Below are 15,842 nucleotides of genomic sequence, written 5' to 3' on the forward strand. Positions count from 1 at the left end.
GAAATTGGAATTGGAACCAGCTCAACACATCGGAGTAATTAAAAAGTTGCAAAATCTTTATTGGAAATCCTTTAAGAATGAAATTGATAAAAAATTGGGTCTCTCAGACAACAAAGCAATAAAGAGGGGTGGTGTGTATAACAGGAATCAATCCACATGCATTTCGAGCTACATGGCTCTTGAACACTGTTCAGTCCACAGTGCCGTGCTCCTCCCGAATTGGAACAGCATCTCAGCAATGAGCTGAATTTTTTCTTATTTATTACCCAAATATAATACCAGGCTCATGAAGGCATTTAATGCTTTCTAGCAGTGAGATTTTACAATAATTTGGGACACTAGAGTTTATGGAAACAGGTGCTGTATATGACGGGAGAATCTTGACTTGAAGTGTAGAGTTGACTCCTATGGACTGTCGGAAAAGGCGAGGTGGCGGCGCGCAGCTCAGTTAAATTATAAAGTGCAAATAATAGCGAATAATATTACCTTTATTGAAGTACACATATTGACATATCACAAATAGATTTTCATCTCCAGACAGGAGCTTTCGTCAGGAAATAGACTGAAGAATTCTCCTGTCCAGAGCCAAAAACTGGTTTGTAATCTGTCAATTTATGGACTTCAATAAAGGTAATATTATTCGCTGAATATTGCACGTCATACTAAGACTATCTTGCCGTTTCCTACATCTATTGTTAACCCACTCATACCCTGAGCGCATTCTCTCCTGGTGCCGTCTCCCACGTTATACTGTGCCTCCAAAGAGCCACCAAAATCGCACCTTTCAAGAATTGTTGGCCTATTTGCATAACATGCAAAAGCAACTTGAAGACTTATTAAGTATCTGTTTAGCTTTTTATTATTTGTAATTTTTTTTGGGCTAGCACTTTTGGATTATCAAAAAATGTTAGTCAACTTTTTCCACACGTGTTGTCCATTTATGAAAAGTAGCTTTAAGGCTCATTCACCGATTAGTAACCAAGCGGAATCACATTTTGGACTCAAAACGAGTCTCTTCCAGACATTTTTAAACTAATTTGATTCATAATAACACAATAGGCTACTTCATGCACAGTTTACAAAACACGTTTTCAAAAGGATAGGAAAAAAGTCACATTTAACACATTGTATAAAAAAATAATAGACTAAATTTACTTACTGTTTTATTTCGTAATCGAATTATGTCGGAGACGGAGCCAGCTCCACAATACTCCATTACTATCCATAAGTCTGTGTTTTTAAAGTAGCTACCATAATATTTCACAACGTAGTGGCTACAAAAAGAAAAAAAAAATTTTTATAAGTGATATTTTATACTTTGAAATGATCATATAACCAACATTCTCCTGCTCTAAAACTGTGAGGGAAATCCCTCCATGTTGGTGAGGATCCCCTGGCTGCACAGATATCTGATTTAACAAAATAACGGCCGTCTTAGGTGTTTATTCTAATGTATAGAAAGTAAATTGAGAGAATGTTAAAACATTTTGGCACAGACTACGACCAACTGTGAGAGCCAGCAAGAAATCACTGCGAGGATCTGGTCTTAAGTAATGTTTTTAGATAAAACAATCTACTGGACCATATGCTATTTAATCTGAGACAGGCATGATGTAGGGACCAAGACCCTGATAGCAATGGTTGATCGGCATGCTGTCCTTTTGATAAAATCACTGTTTTCTCTGCTGCAGATCTAGCAGTGCTCACAATTCTGAGCTCAATATAACCCCGCCCACATCACTGATTGGCAGCTTTCAGAGTACACTGTGCATAGGCAGAAAGCTGCCCATCAGTAGTGATGGAGGCAGCGTTCCACAGAGCACTTGACTAGGAGGCACGAGGCACCTAGTCCTGTAGTGATCATCTCCTGCTGATAAAACACTGGATTTAAATTAAACAGCAAGAGCCAGCCTAGTAAGTGACACATCACTGGAATCGGGGTCTCCGCCCCTACATCATGCTGCTCTCAGCTGTATCAAAGCAAATCAGCAGTCACATAGCAGATTGTTTAGACTGGTCTATTGCACTTCCATGCACACAGAACTATTGGTAACAGATCGTTCTATGTACACAGACAGGATGATGCCGCCGAGAATAATACATTTTATGCAAGCTTAAAAATCGTTACATCCAAAGGACAAGTTCGTCGAGTGATTGGCGGCTTTTTTTTTTTTTTTTTCTTTAATTATGGGAAACAAGCATTACCGATAATTTTGCGATGTAAATCCACCTTTACTAAAGAAGAAAAAAAAGGTAATATCAATCTTTGTAGTAACTAAACTCCTGTGATTACAGCAGCCTCTACACAGATATAGGCCACGTGTGTGGAGTGAAGTGATGGGGGAGACTGCGGGTCAAATGTAATATGAGCCATCACTGTACAGGCACAACGGACAGCTCCCCCCCCCCCCCACACCATTTTTTGGCAAACGAGCCACTGATACTTAAAAGGAATGTATCATCAAAAATGTATTTTTCAACAACTAAAGCATTCATGTTTTAATTTAAACAAAAAAAAAAAAATGATTTTTTTAATGGTACAAAATATGAAAAATAATTTAAAACAGTTTTGATATAATCTATATATATATATAATTGTCTTATCCCGTCGGTCGGTTTGTATGTCTGTCTGTCCAGGAAATCCCGCGTTGCTCATTGGTCCGGCCTTTCAGAAAAAAGATGGCGGCCGTTAGCGGCTCATCTGCCGCACGGAGGTCAGCGGCGATGCAGCAGGGAGATGAATGAGCGGCGCTAGCAGCAGAACTACCCCGACCGGCGCCGCTGACCTCCATGCGGCTAACGTCGGGAGATCAGCGGCTGGGGCCGCTGATCTTCCGACGGCAAGTGTGAACTGAGGACCGGGGAGCGGCGCTGCCGGTCGGGATGCTTCTGCTGCGAGCAGCCGCTCATCTCCCAGCTGCTCGCAGCGGAAGTAGCCGCTCGGGCAGCGCCACTACCCGGTCCTCACTAATACGACGCGGATTGGTCGCGGTCGACGCCAGCGACCAATCAGCGATATGGGCGGAAAATTTAAACAACGCTCTGCTGATTGGTCGCGGCCGCCGGCCGACCAATCAGCGATTTCAGCGCCAAATTTAAACACCCCTCTGCTGATTGGTCGAGTTTGCAGGCCGCGACCAATCAGCATTATTGGCGCCAAATTTAAACACGCTCTCCAGTCCTCACTAACACGGTTCGCTGATTGGTCGCGGCCACAGCCCGCGACCAATCACAGAGATACCCGCCAAATTTAAACACCGCTTTGCTGATTGGTCGCGGTTGCCAGCCGCGACCAATCAGCGATTTTGGCGCCAAATTTAAACACCGCTCTGCTAATTGCGCCCGGTCGGCCGCATACATATTCTAGAATACCCGATGCGTTAGAATCGGGCCACCGTCTAGTCAACCTATAAGACACTAGGGGGAGTAGTTGCTGAAAAATGCCATGAAAACCTAGTGCACTGCTAGCTCGCATTATGACTGCAGTAAAAGTGGGCGGGATCTGCTTGAATGTGTGTGATGTCACTTCTCCCCGCCCCCTCTAGGTGTCTGCAAAAAGATAAGGGGGAATCAAGTTTAGGATCACAGTGCAAAAACACTTTTTTTTTTGGAGACTGCAAAGTGATACCAAGATGTGGACAGCGTCACCAAGCACTGCTGGCAGCATTGCTTCTACAAAGCGAAACAGACATCTAACAAGCCCGCAGACTGATATCTGAATGAGTCCTTACACTGACTGAGCAGAGTTAAGACAGTGTTCACAGCACAGCAGTATGATGATTACACTGCAGTGCTCCGAACACTGCAGTGACAGTGGCGGTGAGTACAGGTTGGCAGCCTGGTATTGTACTACTAATCCAAGGTTACAAAGCTGTTCTCACCGCTGGAAGAAGTTCAGAGCAGAGATTAGGACTACAATAAAATGACACTTTGGCTAACCCCACAGGTGAGAACTGGACAGCCCAGGGGGTGGGCACAGCTCACAGCTAAGGCAGCCAGTGTAGGAGATGCAGTCGGACACCGACCGCTGTCTCCTATGGACTGGGGCTGCCGTATTGCCCCAGCAGCTGCAGAAAAAAAATACGTAAATACATGTTAACAAAGTACATGCCATTTTGTATTAAAAACAGTGACACATTGCCTTTAAGGCCCGATACACTAATGTCAGCCAAATAGCCTAATGTATATGGGGTCCTCCCGACTGCCTACTCCAAAATGTCAGATTTCGGACTGACGATCCTTTTCATCCGACAAAAAAGTCCAGTAGTGACTCTCTCAGAGCGCTGCTGTGTATAGGGGAGTACTCCAATGTATAAGGGAGTTGGGAGAGGCAACCGGCAGTCAAACGATTCTTCAGCCAACAGCTATCTATCTTTGGTGAACATCGCAACACAAGAAATTATAAAGCTCACAGTAATTAAAAGAAAAATAATAGGTGAATTCTAATGACTCAGCCTAAGCTACTAACTCAGGTGATATCAGCGACCGGAGTACCTGTCACACTGCTGCATGATCGAGATCTCCTTAATGATTTCTTGAAGATCGGATTCCACAGGAACTTGTTTAATTGCAACAACCTGCCCCGACTCTTTGTGAATGGCTTTAAATACACTGCCATAGGACCTACAGAGGGAAAGGAAAATAATTGAGCAGGAAATAAAAAAACACAAACATCTTAAATAGAATATAGCAACAGAAAATTATATACATGCCCAAAAAAAAATACTGAACTTTTAGAAATTATCAATTATTAATACAGTGTGGTCTGATTTGTTTACAGGATTTCACCCCCTAATATTAATATGCTTATGTAGCTATTTCAAGGACAAGACAAGCAATACCTTTACATGGCTAGTCCGTTTCTCTGTAATTAAGAAAATCAGGGTTTGAATGAGGTTGATGAGCTAGTGTAGATCTAAAGCCTCTGCCACTCCAGCTCTATTCTCCACTTAGGGCCGCCTGGTCAGAGAATAGAGCTGGAGCGACAGAGGCTTCAGATCTAGGAGCCAACTATACTTTAAAAGAAACTTTGTTATCCCTCCTAATGTCTGTGCTAGTAAATGCACACATTCCAATAAAGGTCTCTTCTTACAGCTCCGCACTGTCCCTTTCCTCCCATGTTCCTCCTGGTAATGTTGGAATAAAATAGACAACTGTTACGAGAGTCAATGGGGTTTGTCAGCCATAATACTGTCAGCACTGGTCATCCTAAGGCCTCGTTCAGACATCCATGTTTGTTCACGTACACAAATAAAATGGTACGAATCTCAAAGTTTTGGATCAGAATTGATCATTATTTGGTCAGTGACCGTTTTGATCATCAGTGATTTTCTCATATGTATAAATATAGGACAATGCTTCTCTGATCCTTCGCGATGTTAATCACAGACCGCACACTGATGCCCTCTCCATGCGCTGCTCATGATTTCCAAGGATCCATAGTCTCGTATTGATACTTTTCATTCGAGATGCCGGTAAAACATGGACACGTCTACATGATTTTTGCATGGACACTCAGTCCACAAAATAATACGAACGTGTGAACAGCTCCCTAACCAATAATTGGTATGTGAAAAACGAATGTCTGAATGATGTTTAAGGAAAAGCAAAATGGTAACCTGTGATTAATACAGTTAAAGATCTCCAAGAGTAATAATATTGCAAATCAAAGTTCTAATAAAAGATGGCCAAGAATTATTTTAAGGGGTATGCAAAAATTTACAAAAACAGAAATGTCAGGAGTGATGTCAGGTCCTCCATTCCTCTTTTGCATTATTGCAGTAGATCTCCATCTCACCAAAGTTGGCAAATTTAAGCTCTACCCAACATAGGAGAAGCGTAAGCCTTATGTCAGGTTCCCAACAACATTCGACACGATAAAATACAAGCATCAGCCTCCCAATTGCCCCCGCCGTTAGATTGTCATGTCTGTGAATCCCAGAATGGGGCCGGACTTCAAATCAGAACATCATTTTTTTCTATATATTGCAAACTAGTTGTACTGTAGTATATAGATCAAAAGATCACAGGTTTAAGTACCCAAAAAAGACAAAAAAAAATTATAAAAAAAGGACTAAGAAATAACAAAAACACCACATGAAAATTTGAAACAGCACTCTTCCCCACATTAAAAATAAAAAAAGAAAAAAGAAAAATAAGCAAATTTGTTATTGCCACATATATAAATGTCCCAGTGCTGTGAGAAATAGTATAATAGTAAAAATGTGACAGCAAGAATGCGATTTGTATGCATGTTGTCACGTGCCGACAAGATGTACGCACAATACAAGTGGATTGAGCAAGGCCAGACACGTCTAGTCAGAATGTGGCCAGAGGTATCAAATCATATCCATGTGATCACATAACGGTCAGCTCCCGACACTGTAGAATCCTGACAGTGTGCACAGTCAATGCTGTGAGAATTCAGTCTGCAGTCACAGAGTAACTGGATTTGTATCCCAAGCCTCGACAGCCCCTTTAATTTAATACTAAAAAGGTATGCACACTTTTTTTTTTTTTCCTTCAATTATTTAGTTATTTTAGTTGATAAAAACTAATCATATTTCCCTTTTTAGTTTACCTTTACAAAAATTTTCTACATACATACAGCTCTGGCAAAAATTAAGAGACCACTGAACAGTTTTCTATTGGAAAGCATGGCAAGACTGGTGGAAAGCATGCCAAGACGTATGAAAGCGGTGATTAAAAATCATGGTTAGTCTACCAAATATTGACAAATATTGATTTCACAGTTAAAACATGAGCAATTTGAGGTCTGAAAGCACTTTTTTTTTTTTTTTTTTTTAAGTATTTTGACGATTTCTCATTTGCTGCAAATAAATACAAAATTTTTAGCTTTAAATTTCTGAGAAATGTTGTCAGTAGTTTATAGACTAAAACAATAATGTACATTTTACTCAAAAATATACCTATAAAGAGAAAAATCTGAGAAAATGAAAATTTTGCAGTGGTCTCTTAATTTTTGCCAGAGCGGTATGTTATTAAAAAAATTGTGATCCATGTATGTGACTTACTAATGGCCCATTTGGCGCCCTTATAACTGGGCACCTGGTACTACTACGATCCGATTAAGAGTCCGATCCTGGGAGCTGAAACGTGTTGTGGTTGTTACATTTTCAACCTCTTTAATACTGGAATCAGCATTTGGCTTCTACCTAATGAACACATAACAGTGCCAAGAGTTTCACACAGTGTTTTTACTCATGCTCTGCTATTGACTAGTAAGCCTAAACCATTTAGGATAAGGCTATGTTCACACATCATGTTTTGTTGGGTTTTTTTAGCGTCAATTTTCTGCAGAAAAACCGGATATTCAAGGGCATTTTGTTCAGGATTTTTCTTGCAGTTTTGGTGTTTTTTTGATGCGTTTTTTCCACTGTCCTTCTGTCTCTATTTATGCATGTACATAAAGTTCTGTGAAAAAAAAGAACCCCATTCTATTTTTGCATCAAAAACGCTGATACAAATTTTGACGCGTTTTTGATGCATTATTTAAGCATTTTTTCACCACCCATTACTTCCTATGGGTGAAAAAACTCTGAAAAGAAGCTCAAAGAAGTGACATGCTCTATTTTCATCAAAATATGCAAGGCACAAAATCCTGAACAAAAAAAAAAAAAAACATGGTGTGTGAACAGAGAATTCTGGTTTCTCATAGACTTTGCTGATACTGCAAAAGGCAGCTGAAAATTTTCATAAAAAAACATCAAAACCGCTGAAAAACCCATCAAGTGTGAACATAACCTAAGTAGAGGAAGTGACAGCTCTACTGATGCACAAGAAGATCCCTGCAGAGAAGCTGTTGCAATCAGGATATACAGAAAAAGTAAAATAAACACATAAGTCAAAAGGGAAAGGCTGCTACTGTTCTGCAACAGGAAATGACAGAAAATCCCGCCGGCGCAGGAGACTTCTGCATCTATGAATAGTAAAGCGAGAACCGTTACTATATCAAGGAACAAAAAGCCTCTGTAGAAACACGTCCGGAAGCTCCTACCTGTGCAGTCACATTGAAGAAATACTTATGTCGCGTGTTATAAATAGAGATGAGCGTTGTTCAACTCGAACTGTTCGCCAATCTCAAATTCGAGCTGTTTTGGGCGGTGTTCGAGCCGTTCGGCGAACACGAACGATTTGAGAAAAATTCGGCTGTTCGAGGTTATGTTCGATAACTGTTCGTGCACCAAAATCATAACTGGATTTTTTCTCAGTAATGATGAAAATTAATGTTAATACGCAGTTTGAGTGTACAGCGGGGTGGGGGGAGGGGCAGGGGATGGATCTCTGCAGGAACAATGAAGATCTCCATTTTTTTTTCTCTTTCCCGCATTTGCAGTGGGGAGGTGCAATCTGTCAGCCTATCAGCAGCGCACACACGGAGCGAAGTGCTTTTTTTCACACAAGCAAGGGCATGTGTCATTGGCAGTGTATGTCACATGTCCTTGCCCTATAAGACCCAGCCATTTTCCCCGTCGCCACCATTTTCTCACTGCTGCAGCTGCGTGTTAGACGGCACCGCTGTTGCTGTGTGCGCTATACCTTGTTAATTTCAAGCCAATTTTCGCACAAATCTACAGATAGCTTGGGAGTAGGGAATAGTTGTGATTGCAGTCCTTTTAAGGACTAGGTTACAGCATTTCCTACGACTTTTATCAGGCAGGTCTGTGCTCTTAAATAGATAGGTTGTGGGAGTAAAGACTAATTGTAATTGGAGTCCTTTTCAGGACTAGGTTACATCAGTTCCTATCAGTTTTTGCCAGGCAGGTCTGTGCCAGTGCTGTGCAAGTTTTTTTCACAGCATTTGGCTGAATCTAGCAAAGCTAATCCTTTTTGGCCTATTGCAGAGTGTGTTAGTCAGTGGAGTAGCCTATCTGTGTTGCAAGATATACCACCTGTGTATAGAATACCAATTTTTTTACTGCACCTAGTGAAGTAAAATCTTTTGGGCATAGCATCATTCTATTAGTCCATCTATACTGACCTCCATCAGGTTGCAAATTGAATATAATTTTTTTCTGCATCTAGCTCTGAAAAAATATTGGGCTTCTAGCAGTGTGTGGGACTTTCTCTATTAGTCCATCTATACTGACCTCCATCAGGTTGCAAACTGAATATAATTTTTATATGCATCTAGCTCTGAAAAAATATTTGGCCTTCTAGCAGTGTGTGGGACTTTCTCTATTAGTCCATCTATACTGACCTCCATCAGGTTGCAAATTAAAAATAATTTTTATATGCATCTAGCTCTGAAAAAATATTTGGCCTTCTAGCAGTGTGTGGGACTTTCTCTATTAGTCCATCTATACAGACGTCCATCAGGTTGCAAACTTAATATATTTTTTTTCTGCATCTACCTCTGAAAAAATATTGGGCTTCTAGCTGTGTGTGGGACTTGTTCTATTAATCCATCTATACAGACCTCCATCAGGTTGCAAACTGAATATATTTTTTTTCTGCATCTACCTCTGAAAAAATATTGGGCTTCTAGCAGTGTGTGGGACTTTCTCTATTAATCCATCTATACAGACCTCCATCAGGTTGCAAACTGAATATAATTTTTTTCTGCATCTAGCTCTGAAAAAATATTTGGCCTTCTAGCAGTGTGTGGGACTTTCTCTATTAGTCCATCTATACTGACCTCCATCAGGTTGCAAATTAAAAATAATTTTTATCTGCATCTAGCTCTGAAAAAATATTTGGCCTTCTAGCAGTGTGTGGGACTTTCTCTATTAGTCCATCTATACTGACCTCCATCAGGTTGCAAACTGAATATAATTTTTTTCTGCATCTAGCTCTGAAAAAATATTTGGCCTTCTAGCAGTGTGTGGGACTTGTTCTATTAGTCCACCTATACTGACCTCCATCAGGTTGCAAATTCAAAATAATTTTTTGTCTGCATCTAGCTCTGAAAAAATATTTGGCCTTCTAGCAGTGTGTGGGTCTTTCTCTATTAGTCCATCTATACTGACCTCCATCAGGTTGCAAACTGAATATATTTTTTTTCTGCATCTACCTCTGAAAAAATATTTGGGCTTCTAGCTGTGCGTGGGACTTGTTCTATTAGTCCATCTATACTGACCTCCATCAGGTTGCAAATCGAATATAATTTTTTTCTGCATCTAAACCAGCCAATAGTTTTGGCCTAATACCACAGTTTGGCCACTCAGCTCTGCTCGGTTCCCATCCATTGTTTTTTTGCGCAAACAACTCCAGAGTTGTGAATTAGTTAACCACCAAAATGAGTGGAAAAAGGCCTGCTGCTGGTGGAAAGGGGAATAGGCGTGTTGGGAAGGGGAAAAAAGGTTGTGTCCGTGGGGTAGGTGTTAAAGCAACAGTAACATCTGCAGAAGAAAGACCATCTTCCAGCCAAACTAAAATGTCTACTTCTTTTAGCGGACAATGTGATAAGATCCCTTTCTTACGGCCACGCCAATCGCTACAAATTCCAGATGAGGCACAAAAACAGCAGGTGCTTCAACGGATATCAAGTGCTCCTTTAAGTGGGCTCTCCTCCACATCAACTTCAACATCACAAATACTCCAGTCCTCAAAGGTGTCACCCCAATCGCACTTGCTTCCTCACAGCTCCCAAATCTCCAGCTGCCCGTCTGAGTATGAAGTAGAACAGATGGTTGAGTCTGCAGAGCTGTTTACTCATACTATAGCCTGGGAATCAGAGGTCGACTCCAGCGCTTCTGTGAATCCAGACGAGGAAATGATCTGCACTGATGCCCAGAATCTTTATGAGTCGGATCCAGGACCAGACGCAGAAGGTTCTGACCATAATGTAGACCCTCATTCCCAAACTGTAACTCCTGCTGGTGGAGACAATGAGGAAGACGATGATGAGACTCAAATACCTGATTGGAGCGACAACTTTAGTTTTTTGTCAGGGCAGGAACAGGTTGGCTCTGAGGACGACGGGTGTGATAACGCACAGGGTGATGATGATGAGGTTGGAGATCCCACTTACTGTCAACCCACAGTCAGCCAAGAGATGAGGTCAGCAGAGGAGGTGGAGGAAGATGCTAGTGACGACGAGGTCAGGTTGCGCCTTCCTGGACAGAGACGTAGTACTGGAAGCACGTCAACAACTGCATCCTCAAACACAACTCTGCCTCTCACCACAAGTCGTGGTGGCTCTTCAGGTCGCATGGGTGCTAAGCCTTGCATAGCCTGGGCATTTTTTCAGATCGATAAAGATGACCCAACTCGTGTTATCTGTAACATTTGTCAGCAAAAGCTAAGTAGAGGCCAAAAAATACATAGTTTGAGTACTTCATGCATGAATCGGCACATGGACATGAAGCATAAGTTGCAGTGGGAAGCTCAGTGTGCTACAATGCGGCCTAGCCGGCCGGGCCAACCACCATCTGCCATATCTTGTGCATCTGCGGCCTCTTCATCCTCTGTGACTGGGGGGACAGCAGTCACACCTGTTTTGGGGCGCAGACCTGCCACCTCTTTACCCGCAACAGCCAGCGTGATTGGCAGGTCATCATTTTCTTTGGAGGTGGTAACACCAGCTGGTGTTGAGCGCTGTTCGACATCGATAGCACCACCTTTGGATCAAGGCAACCTAACATGTCCGCCTGCATCTTCCTCACAGACCGGCAGTTTGCCGGGGACACCCTTATCAACCCCGTCTAAGCACAATAGCCAGCCCTCGGTCCCTCAGATGTGGACAAGTAAAAGACCATTTCCTCCTAGCCATGAGAAAGCTAAGAGGTTGAATTTCACCATCTGCAAGCTCTTGGCTACAGAAATGCTGCCTTTCCGCCTGGTGGACACAGAGGATTTTCGAGACCTTATGTCCGTCGCAGTGCCCCAGTACCAGATGCCCAGTCGGCACTACTTCTCAAAGAAAGGTGTGCCTGCGCTCCACCAGCATGTCGCACACAACATCACCGCTTCTTTGAGAAACTCTGTGTGTGACAGGGTGCATTTCACCACAGACACTTGGACGAGTAGGCATGGACAGGGGCGTTACATGTCGCTGACTGGGCACTGGGTAACTATGGTGACAGCAGGACAAGGGGCTGCTGTCCAAGTCTTGCCGTCCCCACGAGTTGTGCGTCAATCCTCTTTATGTCATTTTTCCTCCACTGCTTCTGCCTCCTCAACCTCCTCTCGGTCTTCCACCTGCACCCAAAGCCTGTCTGGTCATGCCACAAGCTTTCTAACTGCGCAGAAGGGATCCTGCACACCTCCTTACTATGCTGGCAGTAGGGCTCAACGTCCTCAGGCGGTTTTTACTTTGAAATGTCTGGGAAATGTGAGTCACACAGCTGAGGAGTTGTGGTCAGCTCTGGAGAACCAATTTCATGAATGGTTGTCTCCACTGGACCTGAAATCAGGGAAGGCCGTGTGCGACAATGCTGCAAACCTGGGTGCGGCCCTTCGCCGGGGCAATGTCACACACGTGCCTTGTATGGCTCACGTGTTGAACCTGGTTGTCCAACAATTTTTAGCCCACTATCCCAGACTAGATGGCCTTCTGCAGAGGGCACGGTCGCTGTGTGCTCACTTCCGCCGTTCGCATCCCGCAGCTCACCGACTTACATCTCTACAGAAGTCGTTGGGCCTGCCACTTCACCGGGTAAAATGCGATGTGCCTACCCGGTGGAATTCAACTCTGCACATGTTGCAGCGACTGTGGCAGCACCGACAAGCCCTGGTGCAAGACGTTATGACGTATAGCCTGGGCCAACGAGATCCAGAGGTGGGGCAAATCACGCTGGAGGAGTGGTCTCAGATCAGGGACCTATGCACCCTTCTGCACAGTTTTGAAATGGCGACGAAGATGTTTAGTGCTGACGATGCCATTATCAGCATGACTATTCCGATTATTTACATGCTGGAGCACATGTTAAACAGAATTCGGAGTCAGGTGGTGGCACAAGAGGAGGTGGAGGAAGTAGAGGAGGAGGAGTTGTATGCGGAAGGGCTAACATCTGCAAGGTCCAGACGGTCGGCAGCACCAAGGCGGCAGGCATGTGAGGGTGGGGGAGATGGTTCTACCAGGGCGCATGGTAGCAGCCAAACTAGTGAGGAAGGTGCAGGAGCCCAGGAAGAAGTGGAGGACGAACTGATGGAAGACTCATCAGATGAGGGAGACCTTGATCACATTTCTGTTGTGCGAGGTTGGGGGGAGAGGACAGAGGAGGGAAGCATGATTGTTACCTCGCCACCAACACAACAGGGACTTGGTGCTCCTGGATGCGCAACACACATGAGTGCCTTCTTGCTGCACTACCTGCAACATGACCCTCGAATTGTGAGAATTAGAAATAATCCTGACTACTGGGTTGCCACACTGTTAGATCCCCGGTACAAAAGTAAATTTGCCGAAATTATTCCTGCCATAGAAAGGGATGCACGCATGCAGGAGTATCAGCAGAGACTGTTGCAGAATCTTACATGTGCTTTGCCACAAAACACCAGTGGTGCACGAAGTGAATCTCACAGTTCCAACTTGCCAACCGTGGGACCGTCAAGTGTTCAGCACTCAAACCTTAACAGAACCACAGTATCTGCTGGTAACATCAATTTTGCGGAATCATTTCACCACTTTTTTAGCCCATCCTTTGCAAGGCCACAGGAGACAAGAAGTCTGACACATAGTCAACGCCTAGAGACGATGGTACAGGAGTATCTCCAAGTAAACATTGAAGCCATGACTGTGTCACTGGACCCTTGCTCTTTTTGGGCTTCCAATCTGGATAAATGGCCGGAGCTAGCCACTTACGCCTTGGAGATCTTGTCATGCCCCGCAGCCAGCGTTCTGTCTGAACGTGTGTTCAGCGCTGCTGGTGGTGTGCTGACAGATAAGCGCACGCGGCTCTCCACTGATAATGTAGACAGACTCACGTTCATAAAGATGAACAAATCATGGATCCGAAACGACTTTTCTACCCCTGTGTCATCCTGGGGAAGAGTAAAAGCTTGATGATTGGTTAAAATCACCCTACCAACCGTTTTAAGCTTTCAAATTACTAATCATGTTTATCTGTATCTTGGCTGGAAAATAATTTGGGCTTTGTAGCAGTGTGCAGCACTGATTCTATTAGGCCATCTATAATAAGCTCCACCAGATTTAAAATTACTAATCATGTTTATCTGTATCTTGGCTGGAAAATAATTTGGGCTTTGTAGCAGTGTGCAGCACTTATCCTATTAGGCCATCTATACTAAGTTCCACCAGATTTAAAATTACTAATAATTTTTAGCTGCATCTAGCTCGGAAAATAATTTTGGGGCTCCGAGATGCGCAAGACACATAAGTGCCTTCTTGCTGCACTACCTGCAACATGACCCTCATATTGTCAGAATTCGAAGTAATCATGACTACTGGGTTGCCACACTCTTAGATCCCCCAAACTTTTCGATCAACCTTTTCATTTTAATAAAGGCCAAAAAAATGGTCATTTTTGAAATTATAAGCATTAGCAGGTTATTAGAAACTGAAATCAAACAGTTTTCAACTCAAAACTTTATTCTAGGTGATGTTACATTTGCACATAGGACCGCTTGTTCGAAAGGAGCTTCTGAACTCTCTCGTCCATTGAATTTGTCAGGTTTTGGATGGTTTCTGCTTCAATTGTTTTGCATGAGGACAGAATACCCTCCCAGAGCTGTTGCTTAGATGTGAACTGCCTCCCGCCATCATAGACACTCCTTTTAATGATGCTCCAGGGGTTCTGAATGGGGTAGAGGTCAGGGGAGCATGGGGGTCACACCATAAGTTTGTCCCCTTTTATGCCCATATCAGCCAGAGATGCAGATGTTTTATGTGCAGCATGAGATGGTGCATTATCATGCAGAAAAATGATCTTGCTGTGAAATACACGGTTCTTCTTCTTGAACCATGGCAGGAAGTGCTGTTTGAGAAAATCCACATACATTATGGAGTTCATCTTTAGCGCCTTCAGGGATCCTAAAGGGGCCGACAATCTCTCTCCCCATGATTCCAGCCCAAAACATTACTCCACCTCCTCCTTGTTGGCGCTGTAGCCGTGTTTGCGTGGGGTGTCCATCAACCAGCCATCCTCCACTCCATCCATCTGGACCATCGAGCGCTGCACGGCACTCATCCGTGAACAAAACAGTTTTGAAATCAGTCTTCAGGTAATGTTTAGCCCACTGGAGCCGTTTCTGCTTGTGTGAAGTGGATAGAGGAGGTCGACAGGATGGCGTATGCACAGCTGCAAACCTCTGAAGGACCCTGCATCTTGTTGTTCGGGGGACGTTGGAGGCACCAGCAGCTTCAAAAACTTGTCTGCTGCTATGACAAGGCTTTTTTGCCGCTGCTCTTTTAACCTGACGTAATTGCCTGTAGGAAAGAGTCCTCAATTTGACCTTATCAGCACGCACACGTGTGTACTGTGAATCAGCTACATACTTCTTGATTGCCAAGACACTTCATCCTGATCATCGCACAATGTTGATTGTAGTCATGCCTTGACCTAAACACTCCACAATTTGTTGCTTCTCAGCAGCCGACACATCCTTTTTCTTTCCCATTTTGGCAGAAAATGTAGGCTGCTTAATAATGTGAGACAGCCTTCTTAAGTAGTCTTGCCTTTCATTGGACACACCTGCCAAACTAATTAGCACAGGTGTCTGCAATTGCTTACAGTGATATAAAGAGCCCTGACACACATCACCATCAATGAGCTTAACTGACAAACAAACAAATTCTTCCCTTATCACTCCTAAACACTTTTTGCATAATAATTTGGAACGCAGTGTACATGTGCTTTTCCACAAAACACCAGTGGTTCACGTAGTGAATCTTACAGTTCTAACTTGCCAACCGTGGT

General features: G+C 43.3%; 1 protein-coding gene across 1 annotated transcript in view; it reads right to left on the reverse strand.

The window, feature by feature from the left end:
- The window catches only part of STK3 (serine/threonine kinase 3), a 231,141-nt gene that overhangs the window by 182,889 nt on the left and 32,410 nt on the right, over window positions 1-15,842 (reverse strand). Inside the window, exons 3-4 of the mRNA XM_073679611.1 lie at window positions 4,495-4,623; window positions 1,160-1,274 (exon numbers count right to left, since the gene is read on the reverse strand). Coding sequence (XP_073535712.1) covers window positions 1,160-1,274; window positions 4,495-4,623 — 244 coding nt within the window. The remainder of the gene's footprint in view (window positions 1-1,159; window positions 1,275-4,494; window positions 4,624-15,842) is intronic.

The sequence above is a fragment of the Phyllobates terribilis genome, unplaced genomic scaffold (genome assembly GCF_046119375.1).
Source record: "Phyllobates terribilis strain yellow unplaced genomic scaffold, ASM4611937v1 Scaffold_4__5_contigs__length_816908805, whole genome shotgun sequence".
NCBI lineage: Eukaryota > Metazoa > Chordata > Amphibia > Anura > Dendrobatidae > Phyllobates > Phyllobates terribilis.